A 26,595-nucleotide genomic window follows, 5' to 3' on the forward strand; every position below is an offset into this window, starting at 1 on the left:
GGGGGGGACTCCTGCCCTTTCTGACGTTTCTGCCGATGGTTTTGCTTTGTGCGTGTTGTGTTTTCACTGAAAGCCGTGTGTGAGAGAGTTGTGCGTGTGTTTTCACTGAAAGCCGTGTGTGAGAGAGTTGTGCGTGTGTTTTCACTGAAAGCCGTGTGTGAGAGAGTTGTGCGTGTGTTTTCACTGAAAGCCGGGTATGAGAGAGTTGTGCGTGTTCACTGAAAGCCGTGTGTGAGAGAGTTGTGTGTGTGTTTTCACTGAAAGCCGTGTGTGAGAGAGTTAATGCGTGTGCCCCCCCCCCCCAGCTGTCGGTGTGCTCTGCCTCTTCCTCCTTCTGCAGCACTTTGTCTTATTTGTCTCTCTCGTCTGTCTGCTCCGGCGGCTCACTGTTTCCCTGTCTTCCTCTGCTTCCTCTCTCAGGTCCGCAAATTTGTGTCCAAGGACAGCGCAGGCCTGCGTGTGCGTAGTCACCCCTCCCTGCAGAGTGAACAGATAGGCATAGTGCAAGTCAATGGCACCATCACTTTCATTGATGAGGTAACCCACGTGGGACCGGGCGGAGTTGAGCCTGTGTTTTTAGAAGCACTGTCCACTTTCGCTTGAGCTCCCATTTCACTATTTACACACTTCTGTCAGTTAGTGAAGGCAGATTCATTTTTAAATTATTGTTTAAATGTCTTCGGAGTAAATCTGACACATTTATTAAATGCAATTGCGTGTATGTCATTGTTGATTCAGAACCCACTTCTAAGCTCACAGATTTGTTGCTTTTCTTTGATTTTGCTGCATACCCATGTGAGACTTTTCTGAGGCTGCAGGGAGAGATAAAAAGAAGAAAAAAAATCTAAAAGCATGAAAGGCATAAATGCCTACACAGCATTGCTCCCTTCGAAATTAAATAATCTACTAAAAGCTCCCGACCCCCCAGCACACACACACACACGCACACACACGCAGCCCTCTATATGTCTGACATATAATTGGTTTGACAATAAAGAAATCTTGAACACTCACACACTCGCTCGCTCATTGCTATCGTCTTTTTTGGCTTCCCTATCCTCAACATAAACTCTTAAGTTCAATTCATACTGAATCCCAGTGCACTGTTTGCTCGCCATCTCAACTTGGCAATTGTGAATTTTTTTTTCTCTCTCTCTTCTCTTTTTGACTCTGTGTAGCCCCCCTTTCCCCTTCAAATTGACCCGGGTCTCTCCTGCAGCCTCCAGAGGTGTTCTGTTAGAGGGGCTCTGCCCCCCCCCCCCCCCCCCTCCTGTTTCCATAGTAACAGGAGGGGCGTGGCTCTGCTCTGTTCCTCTTGTTTTCCCCCCATAGATGCACAATGACGACGGTGTGTGGCTCAGGCTGAACGACGAGACGCTAAAGAAGTACGTTCCCAACATGAACGGGTACACCGAAGCCTGGTGCCTCTCGTTCAACCAGCACCTGGGCAGGAGCCTGCTGGTCCCGGCTGACGTAAGTAAACGGGCCTGCTCGCGCAGAAGGGGGCAGAGGTTTCTTACGCTGCCCACACATGCGGAAAAGACACTAGAGATCACCACCCCTGTTGAACTCAGTAGAGAAAAGGCTTCGAGTCAAGAGAAACCCTCCCCCCACCCAGACACATGCTTCCCAAATGCTTCCCTTTTAAAGCATGAGAGCCTCTTCAGAATGATAGGACTACTGCAGGGGGGTGTGTTCTCTTGCATGATGTGTTTACCTGAGCAAGCACTGCCAAGCGTCACAACTTTCACTAACAAGACGGCAAAAAGGAGGCGCAGCAGCTGAGTGCGTTGCATGCCTTAACTCATGTGCAAGGGAGAGACATTTACTGCAAATATAACCATGACGTGTCTGTGTGTCAGTGTGTGCGCCCGTGTGTGTGTGTGTGTGTGTGTGTGTGGATGGATTTGACCCTTGTAAACCCTCACGGAACTACAGTAGTTAGTACTGTGCGTGTTTCAGAGCACTCAAGTCAACCTCCCTCCCCACTTCCCCAATGCAGGAATATTGTCTGGAAAAAAGGGAGCGGTAGCAGTTGAGAACTGTCTGTGTATGGTTTAGTGGGTCCAACCCAACTGTGTCGTTTCCTCACCGTTTGCCTTCTCACAGCTCACAAACGCAGCAGGCGCTGCAGCACAAAAGGGTCCAGGTGTTGTTGCTCCATGGTGCAGAAACCCCTAAAAACTCTAGATTAAGTAGATACAAATAATATATAATAATAGCCCAAAATGCAGTTGCCAACATACGTCGAAAGTGGTTTAATGTCCGTTCCTAACAAGGTATCACAATCTTGTGAGTGCGTTTGCTGAGTGAGTATCAAAATTAAAGGTGGTTTTCTGTCATGAAGCAATCACTGGTTCCACACAACGCTTCTGCAGTAAATTGCACTTTTTCTTCTACCACCACTCCACCAATTCCACCTTTTGCATTGGGGCTGCTTTGAGGTTCTATAAGAGGCTTCCATGTAAGATCTTTGTCTTGAACAGCATGACACACTACATCATCCAAAGTGGAGAATTTTTTTGGAAGTTCTTTTTCTTTTCTGGTGCTGTTGTTTTTGCTGATCGAATCATGTTTTGCAGATATTCTGACCCTAAACGTTTTTAAGTTCAAAGGGAAGGTCCATCCATATTTTTGCTCATGAATGCAAGAATGCATCAAGATCCCACTTGGCGCCAAGCAATCACATTATTTAACAGGCTTTGTCAGTGTTCCCAGTTCCTCATGGTCACCCACACATCCCTGCATCCCTAACTAACAGGCCTCGCTATACCTTAACACTGGGCAAAATCTGTTACTCTTTTCTCTCTTCTTTGCCTTCCTAAATTACTTTAAATGTGATAAAAAAAAATATATCAGAAGAGCCAAGCCAAACATTGTTTTCCTTCCAAAAAAATACATCAGCGTCCCCGTCCCCCCTTCCCCTCCTTTACGCTCTCATCTCGAGTCCTGTGTCGTTTTTTGACTTGTCTTACAATCTGTTGCTCAGAATGTCTTTAATGCTAGCCAAGGAGTCAGGGATATCGCCTTTTTGTCGTGGACCCCCTTAACTATATTCCCACCACAGGTGAGTTGTGTATGAAGGAGAGATGTATTCAGCCTGGCTGTCCTGTAGCTTTGCCATGAGTTTTTTATTTATTTATTTTTTCATTTCTACCTGTCCCCTCGAAACCCCTCTGTGATGTTGTAGACTTAAAGGCCAGAGGAGATCAAGACACAATTGCATGGTTGTTAATTGTGTTCTGGGTTTTTTTTTTAGAGCAGTGATGGAAGCTTAAATATCACTGCTATTACCCTAGACTCCTTGACATTATTAAACGGGATATATTGTCGTCATGACTGTTAACCCCTGTCTTGATTCAACATTGATTGGAAAATGAAAGTAATGGGGAATGAAGCAAGGCCAAGTTTGTATGTTTGCATGAGGATAAAGAAATCTGGAACTAATTTGTTGCATGAGGGTTGCCATGTACTGTACAGTGCTGTATCCCCGTGTGTAATGGCATGCTTCCCAAGTAGATTATTTGGAAGAGGTTCATTCACTGAATTTGAGCTGGTCCATTTGTCTACTGGTCACTTACCTGCATCACTACAATGTTGGAACGTTGTGTCGAATTATTTATTTGTTTTACATGCAGGTATTTTTTTTTAATCTCTTCGCCGTTGTGTATAGATCATTTACATTTATTACAATTTGACAATTACAGTGTAGACATTTAGCAGATACTCTTATGAGTGATCTAAGTGCATGAACACTAGTCAAGAAATGACAGCGTATTATTATTTTATTATTACTTATCTGTCAATTATATTCTGAAGTTATGTCAGAAATACAAAATGCCTAATAAAAACAGTATTTAAAAAAAAAGAAGAAATGACAGGGTACATAATCACAAAACACTGTAGTGCTTCAAATACACTATGATATCGGTTAAACGTCAAACCTGCTTGTCTAAACAACACATCTAAATAATATTCTTAACATAATTTGTGCCCAAGACGTCTCCAGACGTCCTAGGAATTATTATTTGTTTTCAAGCTAATTAGTTGTGGAAAAACATGCATTGAAATTTCCGTTGCCACCCTGAAAAAGAGTGGATTCACTGAATCCGGGGGAATAATAATTTGAACACTAGCACTGACTCGCTCTCCCATCACGTTAACTCACGACTCATCACTCTCTAACTCAGTCCTTTGCTTTCTTTGTTTGTTTGTTGTTGTCGCACTCTCTGTGTACTATCCTGTCTCTAACCCCGTGTCCATTCCCTGTTACAGGAGGCCAGGGGCCAGTCGGAAGAGAACATAAAGGAGGTGAGCAGCCGGGCCCCCTCCCACGAGGCCCCCATGCGGGAGCAGAGCGGGGCGGGGCAGGGCGGCGGCCCGGGGCTTTATAAGGTAGTCAAGACCGGCCCCTCTGGTCACAACATCAGAAGCTGCCCAAACCTTAGGGGTATCCCCATTGGAATGTTAGTACTGGGGAACAAGGTCAAGGCAGTAGGCGAGGTACGCACTCAACCCCCCCACCACTCCCTCCACCCTAAAAAAAAAAAAAAAACGAAAAGAAATGCTGTGTTTTTTGTTTTTTTTTGTGGCTTCAGCTGAATAAATCTAAAATTGAGATCACTGTGAATATACTAAAAGTTCTTGTTGCCAGATATTGCCCTTTTCCTCGCTAACAAAGACAGGAATCACCATTTCTCACTTCCGCTTGGATTTCTCAAATTATTTCACTGTAAAAGAATGTAATTTATTTATTTTTTGCAAGGGGGAATATACACGATGCTTCTGGGCGAGGGTGTGTGCTCTGTGTCTTTACACTCGTCGTGGACTTCTCTTTTTCCCTGGTTACAGCATTTTGACCTTTTTCCTTATTTCTTTCAGCCTGTCTGTGAACTCACTTCATTCTCATTGCTCATGATACTCGAATGCCTTGAAAATACTTTTATTTTGAATCACAAAATGCTGGAGCCACTCTGTGACTTGCTATATCCTTTTTTTTTTTTGCACTCTCTTTAACTTACCTGTGAATAACGGCACTTTTGAGATCTCTAAACTGCCTCTGACCCTATAACTGAATGGAGCCTCTCCTTATCCGACCTGACCTGGCCTCTCATTGGCTGCTATAGTGTGTCATGCTGTTCTAGAACTTCCTCTCTGAACCTGTTCTGGATTGCCCTGTCTGGATCTGAAACGTTGCAACCCCCCCCCACACACCCCACACTCACTAACGCTTCCTCATCTATGTCTGTTTGTCCAAAATGATGATATTTCAGGGAGTTAAGAAAAATCAGCCCCATGCATTTACCTTTCAATAAGCTACCCTTTTAGAGTAAGTTTTGTTCTTCTTTTAGTTACATACATTTTGTCCCCTGGTGTCGTTTTAATGCCATGAAATCGATTAAACCAAATCAATGTGATTTGCCACTGTAGGGTGTGCTTGTAAATCGGATGATAAATGGATCGTGTATTTGCATGGACTGATCTCGTGTAGTGTCTGTGTCTGTGTTTGGGGATTGTGTGGCTGTGCTAATGGTTTTCGTACCTTGTGGTTGCAATGAGATTTTAAGTTGTATGATCCCCGGGTTGGCTGTATAACGAATGAATTTCAATTGGACGTGATGTGTGCGTGAGGACGGTGGTTCACGGCATGCGAGTATGTACGGATAAAGAGGATTGTCTGTGCAATCAGGTGGTCAACTCGGAGGGAACATGGGTGCAGCTGGATAAGAACAGCGTGGTGGAGTTTTGTGAGAGTGACGAGGGAGAGGCCTGGTCGCTGGCCAGAGACCGCGGGGGGAACCAGTACCTCCGCCATGACGACGGTGAGTTTTCCTTTGACGCCTGAACGTTTCACTTGATTTGACAGAAATGGGTTCAACCCGACAGTCATCCCACCAATGGGTAGGGAGCTGCACGTGTCGGATCGGTGTAGTCAAAGTGATGTACTCACTGTTGGTCTTGCTCAGGTGCAAACAAATAAACTTAAACAAGACTATGTATAAATGTAGATTAAATTCAAGACACACTAGAAGGAAATGTACAAAAAGTACAAAGAAACATTTAAGACACTTAAAAGGGACAGCACAATTAATATAATAAAGAGAGGACATAGTCCCTGTCAAAACTATATTTTGGTAATAAAATGCAGACATTAGTACCCTTTTTTAAAGTATTAAAATAATGAATGTCAGTCATTTCTTTGTATATTTCAGTTATACAAATTGAGATATACAACATACCCTGTGCATCTTTTGATTACCAGCCAAACAGAAATGTATTCTTTATCCATATGTTCCATTGTTCAATGCCAAAAATCTATTAAATCGTTAAATCACAATTATTTGTGTGACAATTAATCTTAAACTTAAATTTGTAATCGTGACAGCCCTACATACCCATAATTGTATTTATTAAAAAACACAAGAGTTAATTTTACAACTACCGTATATGATTAAATTACTGTCTATATGAGGAACTGCTCCATTTAGTCCTGCCGGGGATTCCCCAACAGCGTGGAGGGAGTTGGCTGAAAAACATGGCTGGTGCTGCTTAGCCATTCTGTGATCAGCTGCCATAATATGGCTTTGTTCAGCTGCCGTATCGGCAGATATTATCTGCCGATACGGCAGCTGAACAAAAAAACCCTGCTTTTATCATCCTCGCGGGGTAAATAAAGTGTGGGTATGTGATCAAATATAGTAGCATAACCCAAGAATGTAACAGTAATAGAATGCAATACCAGTTAATTGCGAACGCAATGAGCCCCCGAACTATGAGACCTAGCAGCAGGGGCGCAATAGCCTAGGGGACGCGGGGGACGCGTCCCCTGCCAGCGTCACATTGGTCCCCCCCAGATGAGTTTGGGCCTGGTACGAGACTATAGGTACAGCTGTTGCTTCTTTCGAAAAATATAACGCAACATAGGAACCCCGCTAGTGTTTTTGGTCTTCGTCTGACAGTTTCTGTAGCAGAAAGACCTCTTTTCTGGAGGGGGGGGGGGGACAGTCGGTTTGGGGGGGTTCCCGACGGCTGCGCGTAGCTTCCACCTCTGACAGAGGGGAAGCGAGTAAGCGACGCCGTCAGAAACCCCCTCACTCAGGAAGGCCCCCTCACTCAGATCTCAGACGGACCAAATTGCGACAATAACATGTAAAGAGGAATATAAACAAGACCTTGGCGCAAAACTTCATATTTACCCTGCTCTAATACAACAAAAGTGTGTTCTTACATCCTCCATTTCACATCAGCACTCGTGAGTAAATTTAATTGCCATTATGAAAGTTTTCAGTGACGTTGGACCCACAGGTTGCATTGTCGTCAATAATTAATCTGTCTTTAAAACGTTCTAATGTTAATATAGCATATTGGCATTGTCTGTTGGTGGTCTGGTGGTATGTTATATGGACCATGTAACAACATGGTCAACAGCACTGTTTGCAAATGTAGCTACATTTGTTGGCCACAAAGACAATTTAGACAAAACATGCTGCTGCCTGCTAATGGAGCTTGTATAGATATAGGCTAATTATTTTTCGGGGAAATTGCAGATAGTTTAGCTTCCAGTGACTCAATGATTGAGTCACTGGAACAACCTCTCTGTAGTCCGACCCTAACCATAACCCCACGTTTTGGTGGTTAGACCCCCCCATCCCCCCCTCCCCTAGGGTAGTGGGGGGGACGGGGGGGACGGATTTTTCGGCGGCGCCGCTTCGCGGCGCCGCTCTATATCCCCCCCTAGCGTTCGGTCAGTGTTGCGCCTCTGCCTAGCAGAACATGTCTGTCTGTGTGTCACGCTGTAACACCACCCGCCCGCCACCAGAGGGCGCAGCTGTATCACACACAAAACACACGCAAACACACACACACAAAAACTTAACTTAAAAACAAAATTAACTTAAAAAATAATTAACTAAAAAGAAAACTTAAAAAAGTACGTAATTTATTCGAATTGTTATTGCAATTTACGAGCTGCGTTCGCATCCCACGTCCGCGCGTCTTACTTGTGTTAATGTTAATGTTCATTTATTTGCTCTTGTAGAACAAACTCTAGTGGAGCATGGGGCCCAGACCCCGCCGCCCAGCCCTTTCTCTGTCCAAGCCTTCAACAGAGCCACCACCTCCAACGGAGCACAAGGCTTTGACTATGGCATCTCCAACAACAAAGGTGAGATCAGCTTATAATGGTTCTTTGTCCTCTCTGATGTGACAGGATTTTGTCTAGTATTCCACTCCGACTCTACCTGGCATGAAATCACCTTTTTATATTTCCAACATCCAAACGGTTTCGTTATGATGTTCACTTTTTTTGTTTGTTTAATGGTTGCCTTTTCATTAACCACATTCACACGGTGGGCAACCCGGTGTCTGGGGTATGGCAGCAGAGCCAAAATGGCCACCGTGTGATTATGGTCAGTTAGCGACACTCCTTTCCTGATGCATATCTCACCCTTTGCACTTCTCTTGCCCTTTCGTTTACTCCCTGCTTTATCTGATCTGGTTTCCTCAGGTTTAATAGGACCTTTCAGTTGGATGCTTTGTCCCATTTTCACAATATTCTTCTTTCACAATATTTAGGCTAACCACTTAAAGGGGGGGGGGGGGGGGGAGCAGGGACATTTCCCATTAACCCATTTTGACCTGGGAACGATTCTGCAAATGTCTTCTAAATCCTGACTGCTTTTTTGAAAAAGCTATGTCAGTCGTTCTCAAACACTTTCATGTCACTTTTCACGATTCTTCAAAAATAGCAGACCTACGAGTGCCACGCTATGAGCTTGTAGATCTGCTGTTTTTCAATAGTTAAAGCATTACATAATACAACACCAAAAGTGGTTCCCGCCCAAAATGGGTTACGAATAACGATGCATATCTATCAAAGACCCCCTAAGGATGTCCCTTTTACCCTGTACTTACCCTGTACTGTCGCCTCTTTATTCCCATCTACAAGTACATTTATTCGCCAAAGCTAGCCAATCCACAAGCTCACAACATTGAGAGAGTTTATAGATCTGCTCATTTCTTTGCCACAACGTTTTTTGCCAATTACTGTATTACATGCCCCAGAATATGGAAGCTAGGGTTCATGTGGTTTTGCGAGGCATTTATTCTATTCTAAAAAAAAAAAGAAAACGCTAACAATCTCCACACCACTTGGTGGTGTACAGTAACACCTTCATATTGTGTGCACGTCGTGATACAGTATGGATCGATCAATCACTCTCTAAAGTCACAAATGCCACCATTTCGCCACTCGTCTCTCATCCATTTTTCTCTCTTTTTTGTTTTGTTTTGCGCATGGTTCTTATTGCGTGGTTGTATCTTTGCCTAACATTACTGCAGTGTATAAGGCATGTGTGTGTGTGTGTGCGCGTGTGTGTGTGTGTGTGTTTGTGGCATTGTTGCATGGACCAGTCGGTGTGCTTCTTGTCCAGTCGGTCTGGGCTGTCTGTCCAGCTGCTGCCGCAATTCACCCGTCTTGACGAGACGGACCGTCCTAAACACTAGTCTGTGATGACATCACCCCATTATCCCACCTCGCTATTAGTTTACTCCCCAACAAAACTGCCACCTCACCCCCCCCCCCCTTCCCCCCAGCATACCCTCTCAAACCCCCGTTAGCTGATTGATTGATCGATATGGATAATCTCAATGGTTAATGTTGAATGACTTGACCCACCCTCAACCCCCAACCTCCCCTTTGGAATCCTAAAAACCGTAGTGTAAGCTGTAGTTTTCCCCCCTTCCTCTGTCTCCCATATTTGCAGGTGACCGGTTGAGTGCCATACTGAATTCCGTTCAGTCTGGGCCCTTCCTCCCGGCAGCTCCCACCTCCTCCTCCTCCGTATTTGAGCAAGCCGCCCAACCTCCCTCTTCCTCCCTTGTCCACAGCCCATTTGTGTTTGGACAATACCCCTCCCAACTGTCTCAGCCGCAACCACAGCTTCCGAGTAAGTCTGTCCGTCTGTCTGACAGTGTCGGCGCTTGCTTGCACAGGTGCTGGTGTCCTCCTTCCTCCCCAGCTGCTCTGCTCCCCCTCGTTAGTTTTGTATTTTGTCGTTCCCCCCTGTCTTTTCTGTTACTTTATCTTGCTTATGTTTTATGTTTTAGATTTTTTTGGGGAGGGAGGAGAGGGGGGGGGGGGGGGGGGGGGTGACATGTGACACATAACATTGCTGTTATGATGTGCTGAAGTTTGATTTGTGGGGCTGAGCTGCTCGTCTTATTCAGCTTGATTGCTTTTTCCATGTTGAATGAAGTCGGCGTTTTCGTTCTCCTTCCTCGTCATCATCATCGTCATCATGTTCATCCCTGCTTTGCCTTTTGGCTCTTGCTGCTTCCGTCCATCCTTGCTTGGCCACCCTGTCTCAACCAGCCCAGGGGCCACCCTGTCTCAACCAGCCCAGGGGCTACACCCACCCTGTCTCAACCAGCCCAGGGGCTACCCTGTCTCAACCAGCCCAGGGGCTACCCTGTCTCAACCAGCCCAGGGGCTACCCTGTCTCAACCAGCCCAGGGGCTACCCTGTCTCAACCAGCCCAGGGGCTACCCTGTCTCAACCAGCCCAGGGGCTACACCCACCCTGTCTCAACCAGCCCAGGGGCTACACTGCAAACTTTACAAAGACAGCAGCCTCCTTCGTTTGATATCTTCAGGCTAGAATTTTATGCTGAAACGGCATAGCTAAAAAAACACTTTTGTACATCACTGGGATTCATTCATTTCATACTAATAAGAAAACGTAAACTCTTTTAATTGAGTGGTCCTTACTAGCCCCGGGTTCAAAATATCTGTCTGTGCTAGTTCTATATCCCTCTACATATATATATATATATCTGTTTGTCTATCTCCCTTTATTTGTCTATCGTAGTCTATCTCCCTCTGTCAATCAGTCGATCTTCCTGTCTCTCTATCTGTCCATTAACCTCATCTGTCTGCCTATGGATATGTATATTTTATTGCCTCAATCAATGCCTCTTGGGTGTTTTCTCACCTCACTATTAAATCTCAAACCCCTCGATTCCTCTCTCTATGCCTCCTTTCTCTCTCTCTCTCTGTGATGGCCTCCCTGCATTCCGTGCATTGTTTGTTTGTTTGTTTGTTTACCTGCCTGCTGTTTTCCGCTGTAGATGGTTCATCACGCGGCCTTGCTTCTCGTGAGCGTGTGCATAAAAGCAGTTCTTCTGTGGCTGGGCACGGTACTGCGCCTCTCTCATCTCTCGCTCCTCTCAGGCAAAAGGGTGGGTAACCACAGAATGCATGCCTACTTTAGACCGAACAAAGGGTGGGTAGAAACGTACTTGGCCCCCCCCCGAAACATGATCTATTCTCTATTGAACTTTTTTTATTGTATTTTGTGAATGACGTGTTGTTAGTGTAATGTTAACCCTTAAAGAAAAGTGTCCATAATGTAGGTCTTGACATAATACTGTCATATTTATAATAGGATAATCAGAAGTAGGCATTAGGGAAAGGAAAACTAAAAACATTGAAAAGAATACCCGTAAGTTGGTAACACAAACCTATTGTTACTGAATTTCGGTTGAGATATCTTATCGGGGAGAATGTTTACATTTGGACTAGTTTCCAATCTTGTTCAGATTGTTTGGATTTAAAAACAACAATGGCCGTCGACAGGATTCATTTTGGGATACTGGTTAAAATAAATTACTTCTGAATTGTTGGTCTCAGGGCTGGGCTAGACACCATGTTCCATCAGCCTCCTCCCCATGATCCATTACCTATTTCCATCTGCATCAGACACTTAAACTAATACATTGGCAGAGTGGTGAGAGAAATACATTATAAAAGTGTGTAAATTGCATCCAAACTCATTCATTGGACATCATTCTCAGTAGCGCTGCTTCTTTTCTATACGTGTGAGATCTCATTCACCCTTGCGGCCGGTCTCCGTTTCATTTAATTTCTTCCTTCAATTTTGTATTTCCTTTCCATGACTCACTTTGTTTACTTGCTCAGAGAGGTCGAATGTTGTGCCCAGAGAATAGAGTGGCTGTGCCATCACCCCTTAAGTCAAACAACTTTTCCCGTGTAATTGTTTTTGAATTGTGAATTGTTTAGGTGAACGAGGTAACCTGCTGCCCGGCGCGCGGCCCATGTCTCCGGCCTCCAAACACCGGCAAGAGGGCCGCTCGCCGAAACAGGAGAACCGGGGGAACCGCTCGTCGCACGACCAGAGCCGAGTCAAGGCGGGCGAGGGCAGCCTCTCCGCCAGCGAGGCCCTCATCCTGCGCTCGGACACGGCCAAGCTGAGGTCGGACTCCCACAGCCGCTCCCACTCGCCCAACCACAACACCCTGCAGGCCCTGAAGGCCGACGGCCGGAACTCGGGACTCGGACGCGCAGAGTCCCCGAACCCCAGCTCGCGCTCCTCTTCCCCTAAACAGAAAGGCCACTCCACCTCCTCGGGCAGGTCCAGCCCTTCCGGCACGCCCTCTCAGCAGCGCTCCTCCTCGCCCCACCACGACAAGAACCCCTCGCCCAAATTGAGCCCGTCGTCCAAGGCCAAACAAGACCCGCCCAGAGAGAGGTCCAAGTCGGACTCGTACACCCTGGACCCGGACACCCTGAGGAAGAAGAAAGTCCCACTTACCGAGCCCCTCAGGGGTCGGTCCACCTCCCCCAAACCCAAACTGTCTCCTAAAGATCCAAACAACGGAGATCCAAACAACGGAGGGATCGGCAATCTGGAGAACCGCGCGCCGTCTCCACACGTGACCCAGGAGAATCTCCACAGCGAGGTGGTGGAGGTGTGCACCTCCAGCACGCTCCTCTCCAACGAGGAAGGCAACGATGAGAACGTGGACGCCATGCAAAACGCCGAGGATGGCTCGGCGAAGGTGCACTTCAGCATCGGCAAGGCGCCCGTCAAAGAAGAGCAGGAGAGCCGATCCTCGCCGAAGGTCAGCCGCAAGGCCTCCAGTCGGCACGTGCGCCCCAAGAAGGACAAATCCGGGCCGCTGTTCAAAGGCGAAAGCACGTCCAGGCTCACTGAGCCCGCCAAGCAGGCCATGTCACCGTCGGTCGCGGAATGTGCCCGAGCGGTCTTTGCGGCTTTCTTATGGCACGAGGGCATAGTCCACGATGCCATGGCCTGCTCCTCCTTCCTGAAATTCAACCCAGATTTGACCAAAGAGCATGCCCCCATTCGCAGCTCCCTCGGGGCACAAGGGGCGGAGGAAAAGGAGAGCAAGTTGAAAAACCGCCACTCCTTGGAGATCTCGTCTGCGCTGAACATGTTTAACATCGCTCCGCACGGCCCCGACATCTCCAAGATGGGAAGCATCAACAAGAACAAGGTGCTCTCCATGCTGAAGGAGCCGCCGCTGCCGGAGAAGTGCGAGGATGGCAAAGGAGACGCCGTCTCCTACGAGACGGCCTCCAACTCCAACCCCTCGATGAGGGCCAAGTCCATACTGCCGCTGACGTTGCAGCATCTGGTGGCTTTCTGGGAGGACATCTCTTTGGCCACGATCAAGGCGGCCACGCAAAACATGATCTTCCCCAGCCCGGGATCCAGTGCCATCTTAAAAAAGAAGGAACACGAGAAGGACGGTAAAAAGTCCAAGAAGGAGAAGAAGAAGAGGGACAAGGCGGAGGTTCGTCCCAGAGGGAACCTGTTCGGGGAAATGGCCCAGCTGGCCATGGGCGGACCGGAGAAAGACACCATCTGTGAACTGTGCGGGGAGTCTCACCCTTACCCCGTCACCTACCACATGAGACAGGCTCACCCAGGTCAGTCTCTACATTGCCTCTGTGCTAACCGAGTCATTTGACCAGTGTTGTTTTCGTCGACTAAAACTAAGACGAAAAATGTTCGTCGACTACCTATTTTCACTGACGAAAACTAAATGGAAACTAAATGAAAACTAAGCTAACATTTTAGTCTAAAATTGTCAATACATTTAGTCTCAGTTTTAGTTAGACTAAAATGTTAGGAAGGAACTAGTGGACAAGAGATCCAGTGTAAGTCATTTTACACTTGGTTGCATGCTGAAAATAGCCGATCTACAAGCTCAGCGCGACGCGTTGTGAGCTTGTATATCGGCTATTTTCAGCAAGTGTAAAAACACTCATTACGACGGCATCAAGACCCGCCAAAATCCATTTTAGTCGACTAAATCAACTGTAGATTTAGTCTAAACTAGACTAACACTAAGACATTCCAGGTGACTAAAATGTGACTAAAACTAAATGAAGTTTCAGTCCAAAGACTATGACTAGACTAAAATAGAAATTTGCTGCCAAAAACAACACTGATATTGACTTATTTAGTTTTTTGCTTTTTCTTATTCAAATGTTCATACTTGTGTCTTTCTGCTTTTGTCAGGCTGTGGGCGATATGCTGGAGGCCAGGGCTACAACAGCATAGGCCACTTCTGTGGAGGCTGGGCTGGGAACTGTGGAGACGGAGGCATAGGAGGCAGTACCTGGTATCTGGTGTGCGACCGCTGCCGAGAGAAATACCTGAGAGAAAAACAGACCGCTGCCAGAGAAAAGGTAATCTAACATGTGTTTTATAAAATGCTAATCGGGCATGTTTAGTCCATTAACTATAACTTACAGTATACTGTAAGTTATAGTTATAGCCAATATTTACATTAGTGTTCGCAGTTACTATGAAAACCAGTAGCAAGCTGTCACGCACTTCCTGTTACGCTCACACACACAATGTGCTATTGCAGTTTCGAGCAGCATAGACTGACACCCACAAATGTCACATCCGGTTTTAGCCCGGGGTAAGAATTTTCTATGGCTGCCAATGCAACTGGTCCAATCCTTAATCACATACGGACAAACATCTATGCCGATAATATCTAACTTGCGGAGGTAGCGTGCCTTGTCCACGGGCAACAGATCTTTCAACGTATGCCATTGCAAATACGTTTGATAATCGCTACTCTGCGCAATATTGTTTTGGAAATGCCGCAAATTTGCATTGCAGTGAACGAGAGCACATCACAACTTACCCCCGGGGGTGGGCGGAGTCACAGCTTGAAGTTCTGAATACACGCCGTGGTGTCAGTCTATTGGGCCAACACACATGAGCACGCACTAGGCTCCGCCCACTCCAGAAAGTTTCAGCTCCGGAGTAACAGCGGAGCGTTAAGCGACCGCCCGCATTAAACCAGGAAATGTCGCATCAGGACTTTTGCTTATTCCTTATTAATCTGTGTATATAAAATATAGCCAACTCGTCGAATCTCTTGGGCACAAACCAACTATTTTATAAGAACAATATTGATGTAACTAAGTATTAAGATTATAAAGATCGCTTTTGTCATTTTGACTGCCAGGGACTTCCCATTCACTTCCCATAGGCTTCTGTAGAACTAATCCAAATTCAAAAAACTTTTTTTTTTAAATAGCTGCAGGTTGCGTTACAGGCATCTCTGTTCTTTCTACTCTGCTCCATGATTCTCAATTATGCTCAGCTGCACGCAAACTTTATCGCCATTTAATGTCCGCCCCCACCATGTCTCATATGCACGGCTGTCTGTATTTATGTTGACAGCCCCACTTCCCCTTGCTCCTGCAGTCGCTTCTCGCCCTTAAGGCGTCTTACTGGTTAGTAGTGTTGTCACTTCTTTCATTTGGTGGCAAAAGACAGACGGGTAGAGAGAAAAGTGCTTTGGCGAGACTGTCAGAGGGAGGAGGGTGGGATGACTGGAAATGGGCGGTGCAAAAGTCTAGTTTACAGGCTATAGTTTACAACTGACGCAGTTGTAGTCATTTTCATGCCCAGCTTGTGCAAATACTTGGGCCTATATGTCAGTCTCAAAATTAGGTGTGATCAAGGAAATTCCCACATACTCTGCTGTCAAAACCCCTCCGAATTTCATGTAAGGTTTTCGGGTAGTGCAGAGATTTGTTTAACCTTTCTCAGTGACATGTCAGTGATGCTGGTATTTTTTTTAAATCACTAAATGCACCGTGGCATTTACCCTCTCCAGGTGAAACAGTCCAGGAAAAAGCCTCTGCAGGTGAAGACGCCCCGGGCGCTGCCCACCATGGAGGCCCACCAGGTGATCCGGGCCAACGCGCTGTTCCTGCTCTCCCTGAGCAGCGCCGCAGAGCCCAGCATGCTGTGTCACCACCCTCCCCGGCCCCTGCACTCACAGCTGCCCAGCCTCAAGGAGGGCGTCTCCGATGAACTGCCCAACAAAATTGGCTGTCTCTACCTGCAGACGCTAGCAAGGTACGTTACGTACTGTAGCAACTATAACATACTAATTGGTTGCCTTTGGATAGACTGGACCGGTGCTGACCCGAGGAGCACCCGAGTTGGGAACCATGTATAGTAAACCGGAAAGTAAGCAATCTGTCGTTGTCTGCGATACGCACAACGACTTTGAGGTCTATTGGTTGGACGGTTATTGAGGTATAGACTGACTTGCACTCACACACACACACACACACACACACACGCAGAGATTGCATCGGATTCTGCCTATATACTATCATGTTGGTTGTATCGACATTTCTGCCTAGAAACAGCCTAGCCGACCAACTTTGTCCCCTGGACACTGCACTCCCTTGGGTCTTTGCCGATATGCGATATGTATGCAGAGTTTGAAATCAATCTGTCAGGCGGTTCTCGAGATACATTAAGGACAGATATACTCACACGCGTGTACGTACATATGCAGAGATTTCACACATTCATAGTAGGATTGTAGATGTTATGATGTGGCATTATTGAAAATGTGTGTGTGTGTGTGTGTGTGTGTGTGTGTGTGTGTGTGTGGTGACTCGGGTTAAACACTAAAAACGTTAAACTTGCAGGCAACACACGGAGAACTTTGGAGGTTACCAAGACGACAACCTTTTCCAAGATGAGATGAGGTACCTTCGCTCTACCTCGGTTCCTGCCCCCTACATCTCAGTCACGCCTGACGCCTGTCCCAATGTGTTTGAAGAACCAGAGAACAACATGAAATCCATGCCTCCCAGGTAACACAAATCCTGACGTCTTTTTCCCTGCCACTTTGCATGACTGAAGCATTTTGTCCTACATCAAGAATTACATTTTAATTCTAATGTCTTGAACATTAATTTACACTCCTGACACTACTTTTGTATTTCGTTCAGCCTGGAGACGAGCCCCAACACGGACATCGACACAGCCAAGCGGACAGTGTTTCAAAGGTCTTATTCAGTAGTAGCCTCCGAGTACGATAAACAGCACTCGGCCTCAACAGCCCGGATCAAAGCCGTACCCAGACGCAGGGTCCACAGTGGTGATGCAGGTGAGCTAAAATGATCATAATATAGTCATTTTCCATCCAGGAAATGAATGATCGAGCTCTGAATGTTAATGGGAAGTTGAACGAGTTCTAAACAAAAACGTTCAATGAATGAACATGTATTGACCGAGTCAATTTATTGGGCCAGTGAAATATGAATGTAGATTAATATAGTTATTTTTAGTATATTTTTATCATTCATGGAAAAGGTACTTTTGGAGCTTGCGTGTCCAGATAAAAGCATTATAGTACTTGCTTAACCCAATTTGGTGTTAGCATTATGTTATGCTTTAGCTATTGAAAAATAGCAGACCTACAAGCTCATAGCGCGCCACCGAGTGGCACGCTACGAGCTTGTAGGTCTGCTATTTTTTGAAAAATCGAACAACCACTGACATTTTTCAGAAAACTGTCATGATGTAGAAGACAATTTTTAGAATCTGATCTCAGGCCTAACTGGTTCAACTTAACACCCTCCTCCATGCATCCAGAAGTGGGCTCCTCTCTCCTGCGCCACCCGTCTCCGGAGCTGTCCCGGCTGATCTCGGCCCACGGCTCCCTCAGCAAGGGGGAGAGGAACTTCCAGTGGCCCGTCCTGGCCTTCGTCATCCAGCACCACGACCTGGAGGGCCTGGAGGTGGCCATGAAGCACGCACTGCGGAAGTCTGCCTGCAGGGTCTTCGCCATGGAGGTACACTACAGCAGCTGTCTGCTTTGATTGTTGGTGGCTCTCATTTCATCAGGTCCATCCATGCCTCTGTAGTGTGTGACACTGCTGTTAACAATCAGTCAAATTACATCGTCAATGAACCAAGGTCGTTGGCAATTAGCTGGCTGTTGTCTTGTTCATCTCTCTGCCGTTTTGCGGGTGGTCATACAGTAATTAGAGATGCTATCGCGTTCATATGTGTGGACTAATTGGTAAGATTTAACCCATTCTGTGCGGGAACCCATTTTGGTGTTGGCACTATGTTATGCTTTAGCTATTGAAAAATAGCAGATCTACAAGCTCATAGCGCGCCACCGAGTGGCGCGCTACGAGCTTGTAGGTCTGCTATTTTTGAAAAATTGAAGAACGACTGACATTTTTAGAATCTGATCTCAGGTCAGAATGGGTTCATCAGACCAGTGTGTGTCCATAGTGGAAACCTCGTATGAATCTGATCTCAGGTCAGAATGGGTTAATCTCATTCTTCCTCATCATAGGCCTTCAACTGGCTGCTGTGTAACGTGATCCAGACCACGTCGCTGCATGACATCCTTTGGCACTTCGTAGCGTCTCTCACGCCGTCGCCCTTTGAACCCGAGGAGGAGGAGGAAGACGAGAACAAAGGGAACAAAGAAAACGTGGAGCAGGTGATGGTGGTCAGTAGATATTTTTTCATAAAAACATTTTATTTTTTAACCATTAGAACCATGCTCTGTCAACGTTCTGCAGTGTTTTAAACCCCCTTCAGGACGGGAACCCCTTTTGGTGTTTTTTAAGCATTATGTTATACTTTAGCTATTGAAAAATAGCAGATCGACAAGCTCGTAGCGCGAAAGATCGTGAAAATGTGGCACAAATCTTTGAATATATATTATTTCAGAGCGAACGTTTTTTAACTCAAATCTTAGCTTCTGGGGAAGTCCCTGGAACAACATATATTCAGATGGGGGTGGGGTCTGCGGCCAAATACAGATGATTCATTTTCAAAATGGTTTGAGCACCACTGACATAGAAACATAAGGGTTTTATAAGAAAAACGTTTATATTGTTCCACACAATCTCGTCCACGCAGGAGAGAGACCTCGGCGTGTGTGAACACCCTCTGTCGGACATCGTGATCGCCGGCGAGGCGGCCCACCCCCTCCCCCACACCTTCCACCGCCTCCTGCAGACCATCTCTGACCTCATGATGTCGCTGCCCAGTGGCAGCTCGCTGCAGCAGATGGCTCTCCGGTACTGTTTGTATCATCACTTGAAATAAATATTTCTATTTATAAGAATTGAAGTGAAGGGGCGCTCTTATCATCATCATTTGCTCAGACACATCGTGCGAGAGTCTGCCTGCACATTCATACAAAGTGTTTTACGAAGCCTGCTTGCCAGTTTTAGGGACTACTTTTCCATTTCATGAGAATCTAAAGCATATATTTATCTCTCTCGTCAGGTGCTGGAGTCTTAAGTTCAAGCAGTCGGACCACCAGTTCCTCCACCAGAGCAACGTTTTCCATCACATCAACAACATCCTGTCCAAGTCAGACGATGGAGACAGCGAAGAGAGCTTCAACATCAGCGTGCAGTCGGGCTACGAAGCAATGAACCAGGTAACCCCAGCCTTTAACCAATGAACCAGGTAACCCCAGCCTTTAACCAATGAACCAGGTAACCACAGCCTTTAACCAATGAACCAGGTAACCCCAGCCTTTAACCAATGAACCAGGTAACCCCAGCCTTTAACCAATGAACCAGGTAACCCCAGCCTTTAACCAATGAACCAGGTAACCCCAGCCTTTAACCAATGAACCAGGTAACCCCAGCCTTTAACCAATGAACCAGGTAACCCCAGCCTTTAACCAATGAACCAGGTAACCCCAGCCTTTAACCAATGAACCAGGTAACCCCAGCCTTTAACCAATGAACCAGGTAACCCCAGCCTTTAACCAATGAACCAGGTAACCCCAGCCTTTAACCAATGAACCAGCATTTCACTAAGCAATGAACCAGGTAACCCCAGCCTTTAACCAATGAACCAGGTAACCCCAACCTTTAACCAATGAACCAGGTAACCCCAGCCTTTAACCAATGAACCAGGTAACCCCAGCCTTTAACCAATGAACCAGCATTTCACTAAGCAATGAACCAGGTAACCCCAGCCTTTCACTCGGAAGTCATGTTTATTCAAACCCAATTATTCCCACTGATGTGGTCATTTGCGTGCATGAAAAACACTGTTTTAGCCCAGTGCTTCCCAAAGTGGGGTCAGGGAGGACCTTGAGGGAGTTCCAGGGGGTCCCCAGCTAAATGATAGTTTGTTACCAAATGGACCCTTATGGGTCTGTAACGCTGAGAGTGTACAAATGGAACCAAATGGACCCTTATGGGTCTGTAACGCTGAGAGTGTACAAATGGGACCAAATGGACCCTAACAGGTCCATTTGTTTCCAGTTACGTCAACATTGATTTTACAATATAAATTGGGGGTCCCAGAAATGGAAATGACAATAAATGGGGGTCTGTAGACTTAATATGCATGTCAAACTGGGGGTCCTTGAAGTTAAGGTTGAGAATCACTGCTAGAGCCGTCAAAATATTATCTTATTGGGGGGGGGGGGTCCCTGGCATTATCTTTTTCAAATGGGGGTCCGCGGGCTCGTTAGTGTCAATTTGGGGGTCCTTGACATGAAAAGTTTATTTTTTATTTTTTATATATTAGTCCTTATTGGTTCTCCCTTTGAGCTTCTTCGGTAGTGGGTACTGTATTTATGAGCATTGTATGCTGTTGTCTGTCCTGTTTTTTTGTTGTGTATTTTTTGTTACTGGCAGAGCTGTGTCACTTATTTTGCCTCTTGTCTTGGCCAGTTCACACCTGTAAAAAAAAGAGACTTCAGTCTCAATGTGGTTTTTACTGGTTAAATAAAGGTTTAAAAAAGAAACCCCACTGTTTTAGCCCATGATGTCGTGGGCTAGATATGATGCTAACTAAGCTCTCTCTCTCTCTGTGTGTGTGTGTGTGTGTGTGTGTGTGTGTGTGTGTGTTGTGTAGCAGGACCTCTGTCTGGTGACGTGTCTGAAGGATCTGACCAGCGTGGTGGACATCAAGACGTCCAGCCGCCCCGCCATGATCGGCAGCCTGACGGACGGCTCCACCGAGACCTTCTGGGAGTCCGGAGACGAGGACAAGAACAAGACCAAGAGCATCACCATCAGCTGCGTCAAGGGCATCAACGCATCCTACGTGTCTGTCCACGTGGACAACTCCAGAGACATCGGGGTGAGTGGGCAGTGGGGTGGGGTGAGGAGGGCAGTGGGGTGAGGAGGCCAGTGGGCTGTCATGGGGTGAGTGGGCCGTGGAGTGAGGAGGGGAGTGGGCAGTGGGGTGAGGAGGGCTGTCATGGGGTGAGTGGGCAGTGGGGTGGGGTGAGGAGGCCAGTGGGGTGAGGAGGGCTGTCATGGGGTGAGTGGGCCGTGGAGTGAGGAGGGGAGTGGGGTGAGGAGGGCTGTCATGGGGTGAGTGGGCAGTGGGGTGAAGAGGACAGTGGGGTGAGGAGGGAAGTGGGGTGAGTGGACAGTGGGGGCGATGAATGATTTTTTTATTTTAGTTTCCTTGCAGGTTTCGTATTTTAAATTTCTACTTTTCTCCTCCACAGAACAAAGTCACATCAATGACGGTCTTGTGTGGAAAAGCGGTAGAAGACCTCTGCAGAATCAAACAGGTATTAAACCCATTCTGACCTGAGATCAGATTCTAAAAAATGTCTTCTACATCCTGACAGTTTTCTGAAAAAGCTACGTTTCTATGTCAGCCGTTCTTCGATTTTTCAAAAATAGCAGACCTACAAGCTCGTAGCGCGCCACTCGGTGGCGCGCTATGAGCTTGTAGATCTGCTATTTTTCAATAGCTAAAGCATAACATAATGCTAACACCAAAAGGGGTTCCGGCCCAAGCATTTGATGTTCCTTTTGACTTCCCAGTGAAGACGTCTGGGGTGGAATAACCAATATAGCCTCTGCTTTAGTGGATGATGCACTGCCCAGAGAGACTGGGGGCTTATCTCTGCCATCCAGCGTTTGAAGCGCAGTTTAAAGAATACAGTTTACATCAGAGTATTTTCCTGCCAGGAAATCACTGCTGGCCTGTCTTATCTCAGCTGTGCTTAATTTAATTTAGCTGTATTATTTATATTATCTAGGTCCATTCTCTATGCTCCAGAGTACAGATCATCATGTTATTTTTGGATGGACCAGCCCCAAATAGACATGTCTGGACTGACTGATGACGTTACAGCGTCTTACAAAACAAACATTGAACTAAAGACAAACATTAAACCTGTGTATAGGAGGGGCTAGCGCCCCTTAAAAATAGCAGCGCACTGAGTGCCGCGCTACGAGCTTGTAGATATGCTGTTTTTCGTAACGTAATGCTTAAAACACCAAAAGGGGTTCGTTTACGATAGTCAGTCAGTCATATTTGATACAGTCTGTCGTGTGGTCGGGGCCAGAGGGGCGGGGAGGCGGGTGGGCATGGGGGGGAGCCCCACGGCAACTGGCATGGGAATTAGTCACTCACGGCATGCCGGTCCATGATAACCTTACTATAGGAATACTGGCCATTTCAGCACCACGGACAGCTCCACTCTCTCCATCTCCATCTTATGGATATTGTCACGGGCCACAGTCGGTGTCAATTGATGTTAAAATGATCCTTTGTCAGAACTCTCAATATGTATGTCTAATAGGTTTGTGAATTAATTACTCGTATGTCTGGTGATGTAATGTTCACTGGTGCAATATGTATTGTAGTTTTTAATCAAGCCTAGTTTAACCATGTCATGGGATTATGCCACTTCAGTACACTTCACAACATATGACTGCTGCAGAAGATTGCACATCATATCACTTGCCTACAATTTTGCACATTTCCCAAAGTCCAGTCATACATGGTAGGTTTCAAGGAACATATAATATGGTGGAGTAAGAATTGAGGAGGGGAGAACACTGCACACACTCAATTTATCTCTATTTAGATTATTGTAATGTCCAATGTTTTGACAAGTTGTCTTCCATCAGATAACCATGATATAGTGTGAAGACTATATTCTACACTATTTGAATCTCCCAACACACAAAGAGGCTTGTACCGGTACCAGCCTGAACGGATCCCCTATTCTTCCTCTTCCTCACTCCCAGGTTGACCTGGACTCTCGTCACATCGGCTGGGTGACGAGCGAGCTCCCCGGAGGCGACCACCACGTGATCAAGGTGGAGCTGAAGGGCCCAGAGAACACCCTGAGGGTGAGGCAGGTGAAGGTGCTGGGCTGGAAGGAGGGCGAGAGCATCAAGATCGCCGGGCAGATCTCCGCCAGCGTCGCCCAGCAGAAGAACTGCGAGACGGAGACCCTGCGAGTGTTCCGCCTCATCACCTCACAGGTCTGTCAGCCTTGCCTTTATCTCCTAGAAGATACCCAGTCTGTCTTCATTTAAACCAGCTGCTCAGATTAAGATAACCAGCCTGTCTTTATCCAAGTCAGCTGCTCAGATGAAGATAACTGTTTGTCTTTAATCTAGAGGCCTAGATGAAGATAAGCAAGGAATATATACATTTATTTTCTTTCTTTGACTGTTTATAATAGTGTGCTTGTTAATTTTCACACTATTTCTGCAAAATGTTTGCCTATTGTGCTTTTGTCTAAGGTTGCATTGAGCTTGAATCTGTCATTAACACGGTATACCCGTCTTGTATGGTCAGGTGTTTGGGAAGCTGATCTGTGGAGATGCAGAACCAACTCCAGAACAGGAAGAGAAGAACCTGCTTTCGTCACCCGAAGGAGAAGACAAGGTCTGCACTGCACCAGTAGAGCTTTTGACCACATGAACCCTATATAGCGTCCCTATTCTCAGCTCACAATGTTGCAATGTAGATCAGCTATTTTCAGCAAAGGGGGTTCGTTGTAGAGGGAAGAAACGTGGTGGCCTCGTAGACCCCCATGGGGATAATTGAAGAAACGTGGTGGCCTAGTAGACCCCATGGGGATAATTGAAGAAACGTGGTGGCCTAGTAGACCCCATGGGGATAATTGTACTCGCAGTGCTTTGACAATCTCTTGATTTTGACGTATGGATCCTATCCAACCAGGCGCCATCTGATGCAGACCTGAAGGAGCACATGGTGGGAATCATCTTCAGCAGGAGCAAACTAACCAACCTACAGAAACAGGTCAGTAGACATTCTCCACACATTCCAGTTAAAACGAGTCACAGTCCCCTTACAATTGGCGAAAGTGAACATCATGTCTGAGGTGTTATGCTACAGAGAGACCAGTGGTTGACCACCTTGATGGAAACTTATGATAGCTGTAGTTAGTCTTTTTGTTTTTAACCCATTCTGACCTGAGATCAGATTCATACGAGGTTTCCACTGGACACACACTGGTCTGATGAACCCATTCTGACCTGAGATCAGATTCTAAAAATGTCAGTCGTTCTTCGAATTTTTCAAAAATAGCAGACCTACAAGCTCGTATCGCGCCACTCGGTGGCGCGATATGAGCTTGTAGATCTGCTATTTTTCAATAGGTAAAACATAACATGATGCTAACACCAAAATGGGTGCCCGGTCAGAATGGGTTAAATGTTAAGCTTGAACGGATGTAACTCGCCCTCCCAGACATGTTCTCAGTTCATAGTGCTCTCGCAAGGACCCGAGTAGGACATGAATATATTACTAATTGCAGCTTCAACACGTTGAACATAAGAAATCCTAACTTTACAGCCTCACTATATGTCATTTTAAACTTTTTAAGCAGGTCGGCTCTATTAGCTCAAACGGTAAAGATTTCAGTGCAGGAAAACTGGGTTCAAGTCCAGGGGGGTAGAAGAGGAAAGTTACATAGTGCTGCCTTAACCCATTCTGACCGGGCACCCATTTTGGTGTTGGCATCATGTTATGCTTTAGCTATTGAAAAATAGCAGATCTACAAGCTCATATCGCGCCACCGAGTGGCGCGATATGAGCTTGTAGGTCTGCTATTTTTGAAAAATTCGAAGAACGACTGACATTTTTAGAATCTGATCTCAGGTCAGAATGGGTTCATCAGACCATTGTGTGTCCAGTGGAAACCTCGTATGAATCTGATCTCAGGTCAGAATGGGTTAAAGCCCGTGAACTAATTCCTTTCCCCCCCTCCGCAGGTGTGTGCACACATCGTCCAGGCCATCCGCATGGAAGCCACGCGCGTGCGGGAGGAGTGGGAGCACGCCATATCCAGCAAGGAGAACGCCAACTCCCAGCCCAGCGACGACGACGCCTCCTCGGACGCCTACTGCTTCGAGCTCCTGTCCATGGTCCTGGCCCTCAGTGGCTCCAACGTGGGCCGCCAGTATCTGGCTCAGCAGCTCACGCTCATGCAGGACCTGTTTTCTCTGCTGCACACCGCTTCGCCGCGAGTACAGAGACAGGTGGGGGCTGGCTGTGTTTTTGAATTGAATATCACAAAATAGTTGACGGAATTATAGGGCATTTCTGTATCCTGCGTGGATGTTATGTGTGAGTCGGAGGGGGCTTTATGTCGGGTATAAATGCTGTCATTTATTTAGGTGGGAGGGTGAATGCTTATGCTAATGGTTATGCTACTGTAGTGTACTTATCCCTTTGTACAGGTACGTACCGTATTTAGTTTACTGTCCTTTGATGTGAAGACCATTGAATATCTTGCGCGGGAAAATGCACAATTCAAATACACTTCTCAAATAAACCTCTCAACCACCTGACACCCTTTTATCCCGTGCCTATAGGTGACGTCGCTCCTCAGGCGAGTCCTTCCGGAGGTGACGCCCGTGCGCCTCGCCAGCATCATCGGCGTGAAGGCCCTGCCGCCGGCCGACATCAGCGACATCATCCACTCCACGGAGAAGGGCGACTGGAACAAGCTGGGCATCCTCGACATGTTCCTGGGCTGCATCGCCAAGGCCCTCACCGTGCAGCTGAAAGCCAAAGGGACCACCATTGTGGGCACGGCTGGCATGGCTGCGGGCAAGGGAGTCACCACTGTCACCCTACCAATGATCTTCAACTCCAGGTGGGTTTGTTTCTAACTACACCTCACCAAACTGAAGCTCGGTAAGACTTCAGACATCCTATAAGGTCAAATAAATGATAGATGCTTTTGAAAAATTACCAGCATGTCTTTTTTTAACCTGGTCTCTGCCGTCTACATTGTCCAGTTATATCCGCAGAGGGGAGAGCCATTGGTGGATGAAGGGCTCGACTCCTCCTCAGATTGCTGAGATTATCATAAAGCTGGTGAAAGACATGGCAGCGGTGGGTTGGCAAACACAGACACTTTTAAAATAAAGTTTCATAAATGAAAATGCAATTGTCTTCACCGTTGATGTTTTCCATTTAATGATTTATAAATATTGCCCCGAGTGGGTTTTTAATAACCTTATTGTTGTTTTTTGTTTTTAGGGCCACCTCTCGGACGCGTGGTCCAGAGTCACCAAGAATGCCATTGCGGAGACCATCATTGCGCTGACTAAAATGGAGGAGGAACATCGCTCCCCTGTGCGCTGTATTGCCACCACCAGGGTATGACCTCAGTTCATAGTAGTACACACCAAGGACTGTCT

General features: G+C 46.5%; 1 protein-coding gene across 20 annotated transcripts in view; it reads left to right on the forward strand.

Annotated features, from left to right (window-relative positions):
- Nucleotides 1–26,595, forward strand: part of mycbp2 (MYC binding protein 2) — a 105,149-nt gene that overhangs the window by 72,732 nt on the left and 5,822 nt on the right. For 5 of the 20 annotated variants that reach the window (XM_080786273.1, XM_080786291.1, XM_080786292.1 and 2 more), the window contains 25 exons: nt 421–537; nt 1,333–1,473; nt 4,276–4,503; nt 5,690–5,822; nt 8,039–8,164; nt 9,765–9,947; nt 11,127–11,237; nt 12,079–13,752; nt 14,348–14,517; nt 15,972–16,216; nt 16,804–16,971; nt 17,110–17,267; nt 17,756–17,955; nt 18,471–18,629; nt 19,046–19,206; nt 19,418–19,574; nt 21,014–21,241; nt 21,618–21,683; nt 23,158–23,397; nt 23,717–23,806; nt 24,104–24,184; nt 25,159–25,425; nt 25,762–26,045; nt 26,191–26,287; nt 26,435–26,554. In XM_080786273.1, coding sequence (XP_080642399.1) covers nt 421–537; nt 1,333–1,473; nt 4,276–4,503; nt 5,690–5,822; nt 8,039–8,164; nt 9,765–9,947; nt 11,127–11,237; nt 12,079–13,752; nt 14,348–14,517; nt 15,972–16,216; nt 16,804–16,971; nt 17,110–17,267; nt 17,756–17,955; nt 18,471–18,629; nt 19,046–19,206; nt 19,418–19,574; nt 21,014–21,241; nt 21,618–21,683; nt 23,158–23,397; nt 23,717–23,806; nt 24,104–24,184; nt 25,159–25,425; nt 25,762–26,045; nt 26,191–26,287; nt 26,435–26,554 — 5,604 coding nt within the window. The remainder of the gene's footprint in view (nt 1–420; nt 538–1,332; nt 1,474–4,275; nt 4,504–5,689; nt 5,823–8,038; nt 8,165–9,764; nt 9,948–11,126; nt 11,238–12,078; nt 13,753–14,347; nt 14,518–15,971; nt 16,217–16,803; nt 16,972–17,109; nt 17,268–17,755; nt 17,956–18,470; nt 18,630–19,045; nt 19,207–19,417; nt 19,575–21,013; nt 21,242–21,617; nt 21,684–23,157; nt 23,398–23,716; nt 23,807–24,103; nt 24,185–25,158; nt 25,426–25,761; nt 26,046–26,190; nt 26,288–26,434; nt 26,555–26,595) is intronic. The other 15 variants (XM_080786288.1, XM_080786290.1, XM_080786284.1 and 12 more) reach the window with 14 other exon arrangements.

This window comes from Protomyctophum bolini (assembly GCF_963924005.1).
Source record: "Protomyctophum bolini genome assembly, chromosome: 16".
Taxonomy (NCBI): domain Eukaryota; kingdom Metazoa; phylum Chordata; class Actinopteri; order Myctophiformes; family Myctophidae; genus Protomyctophum; species Protomyctophum bolini.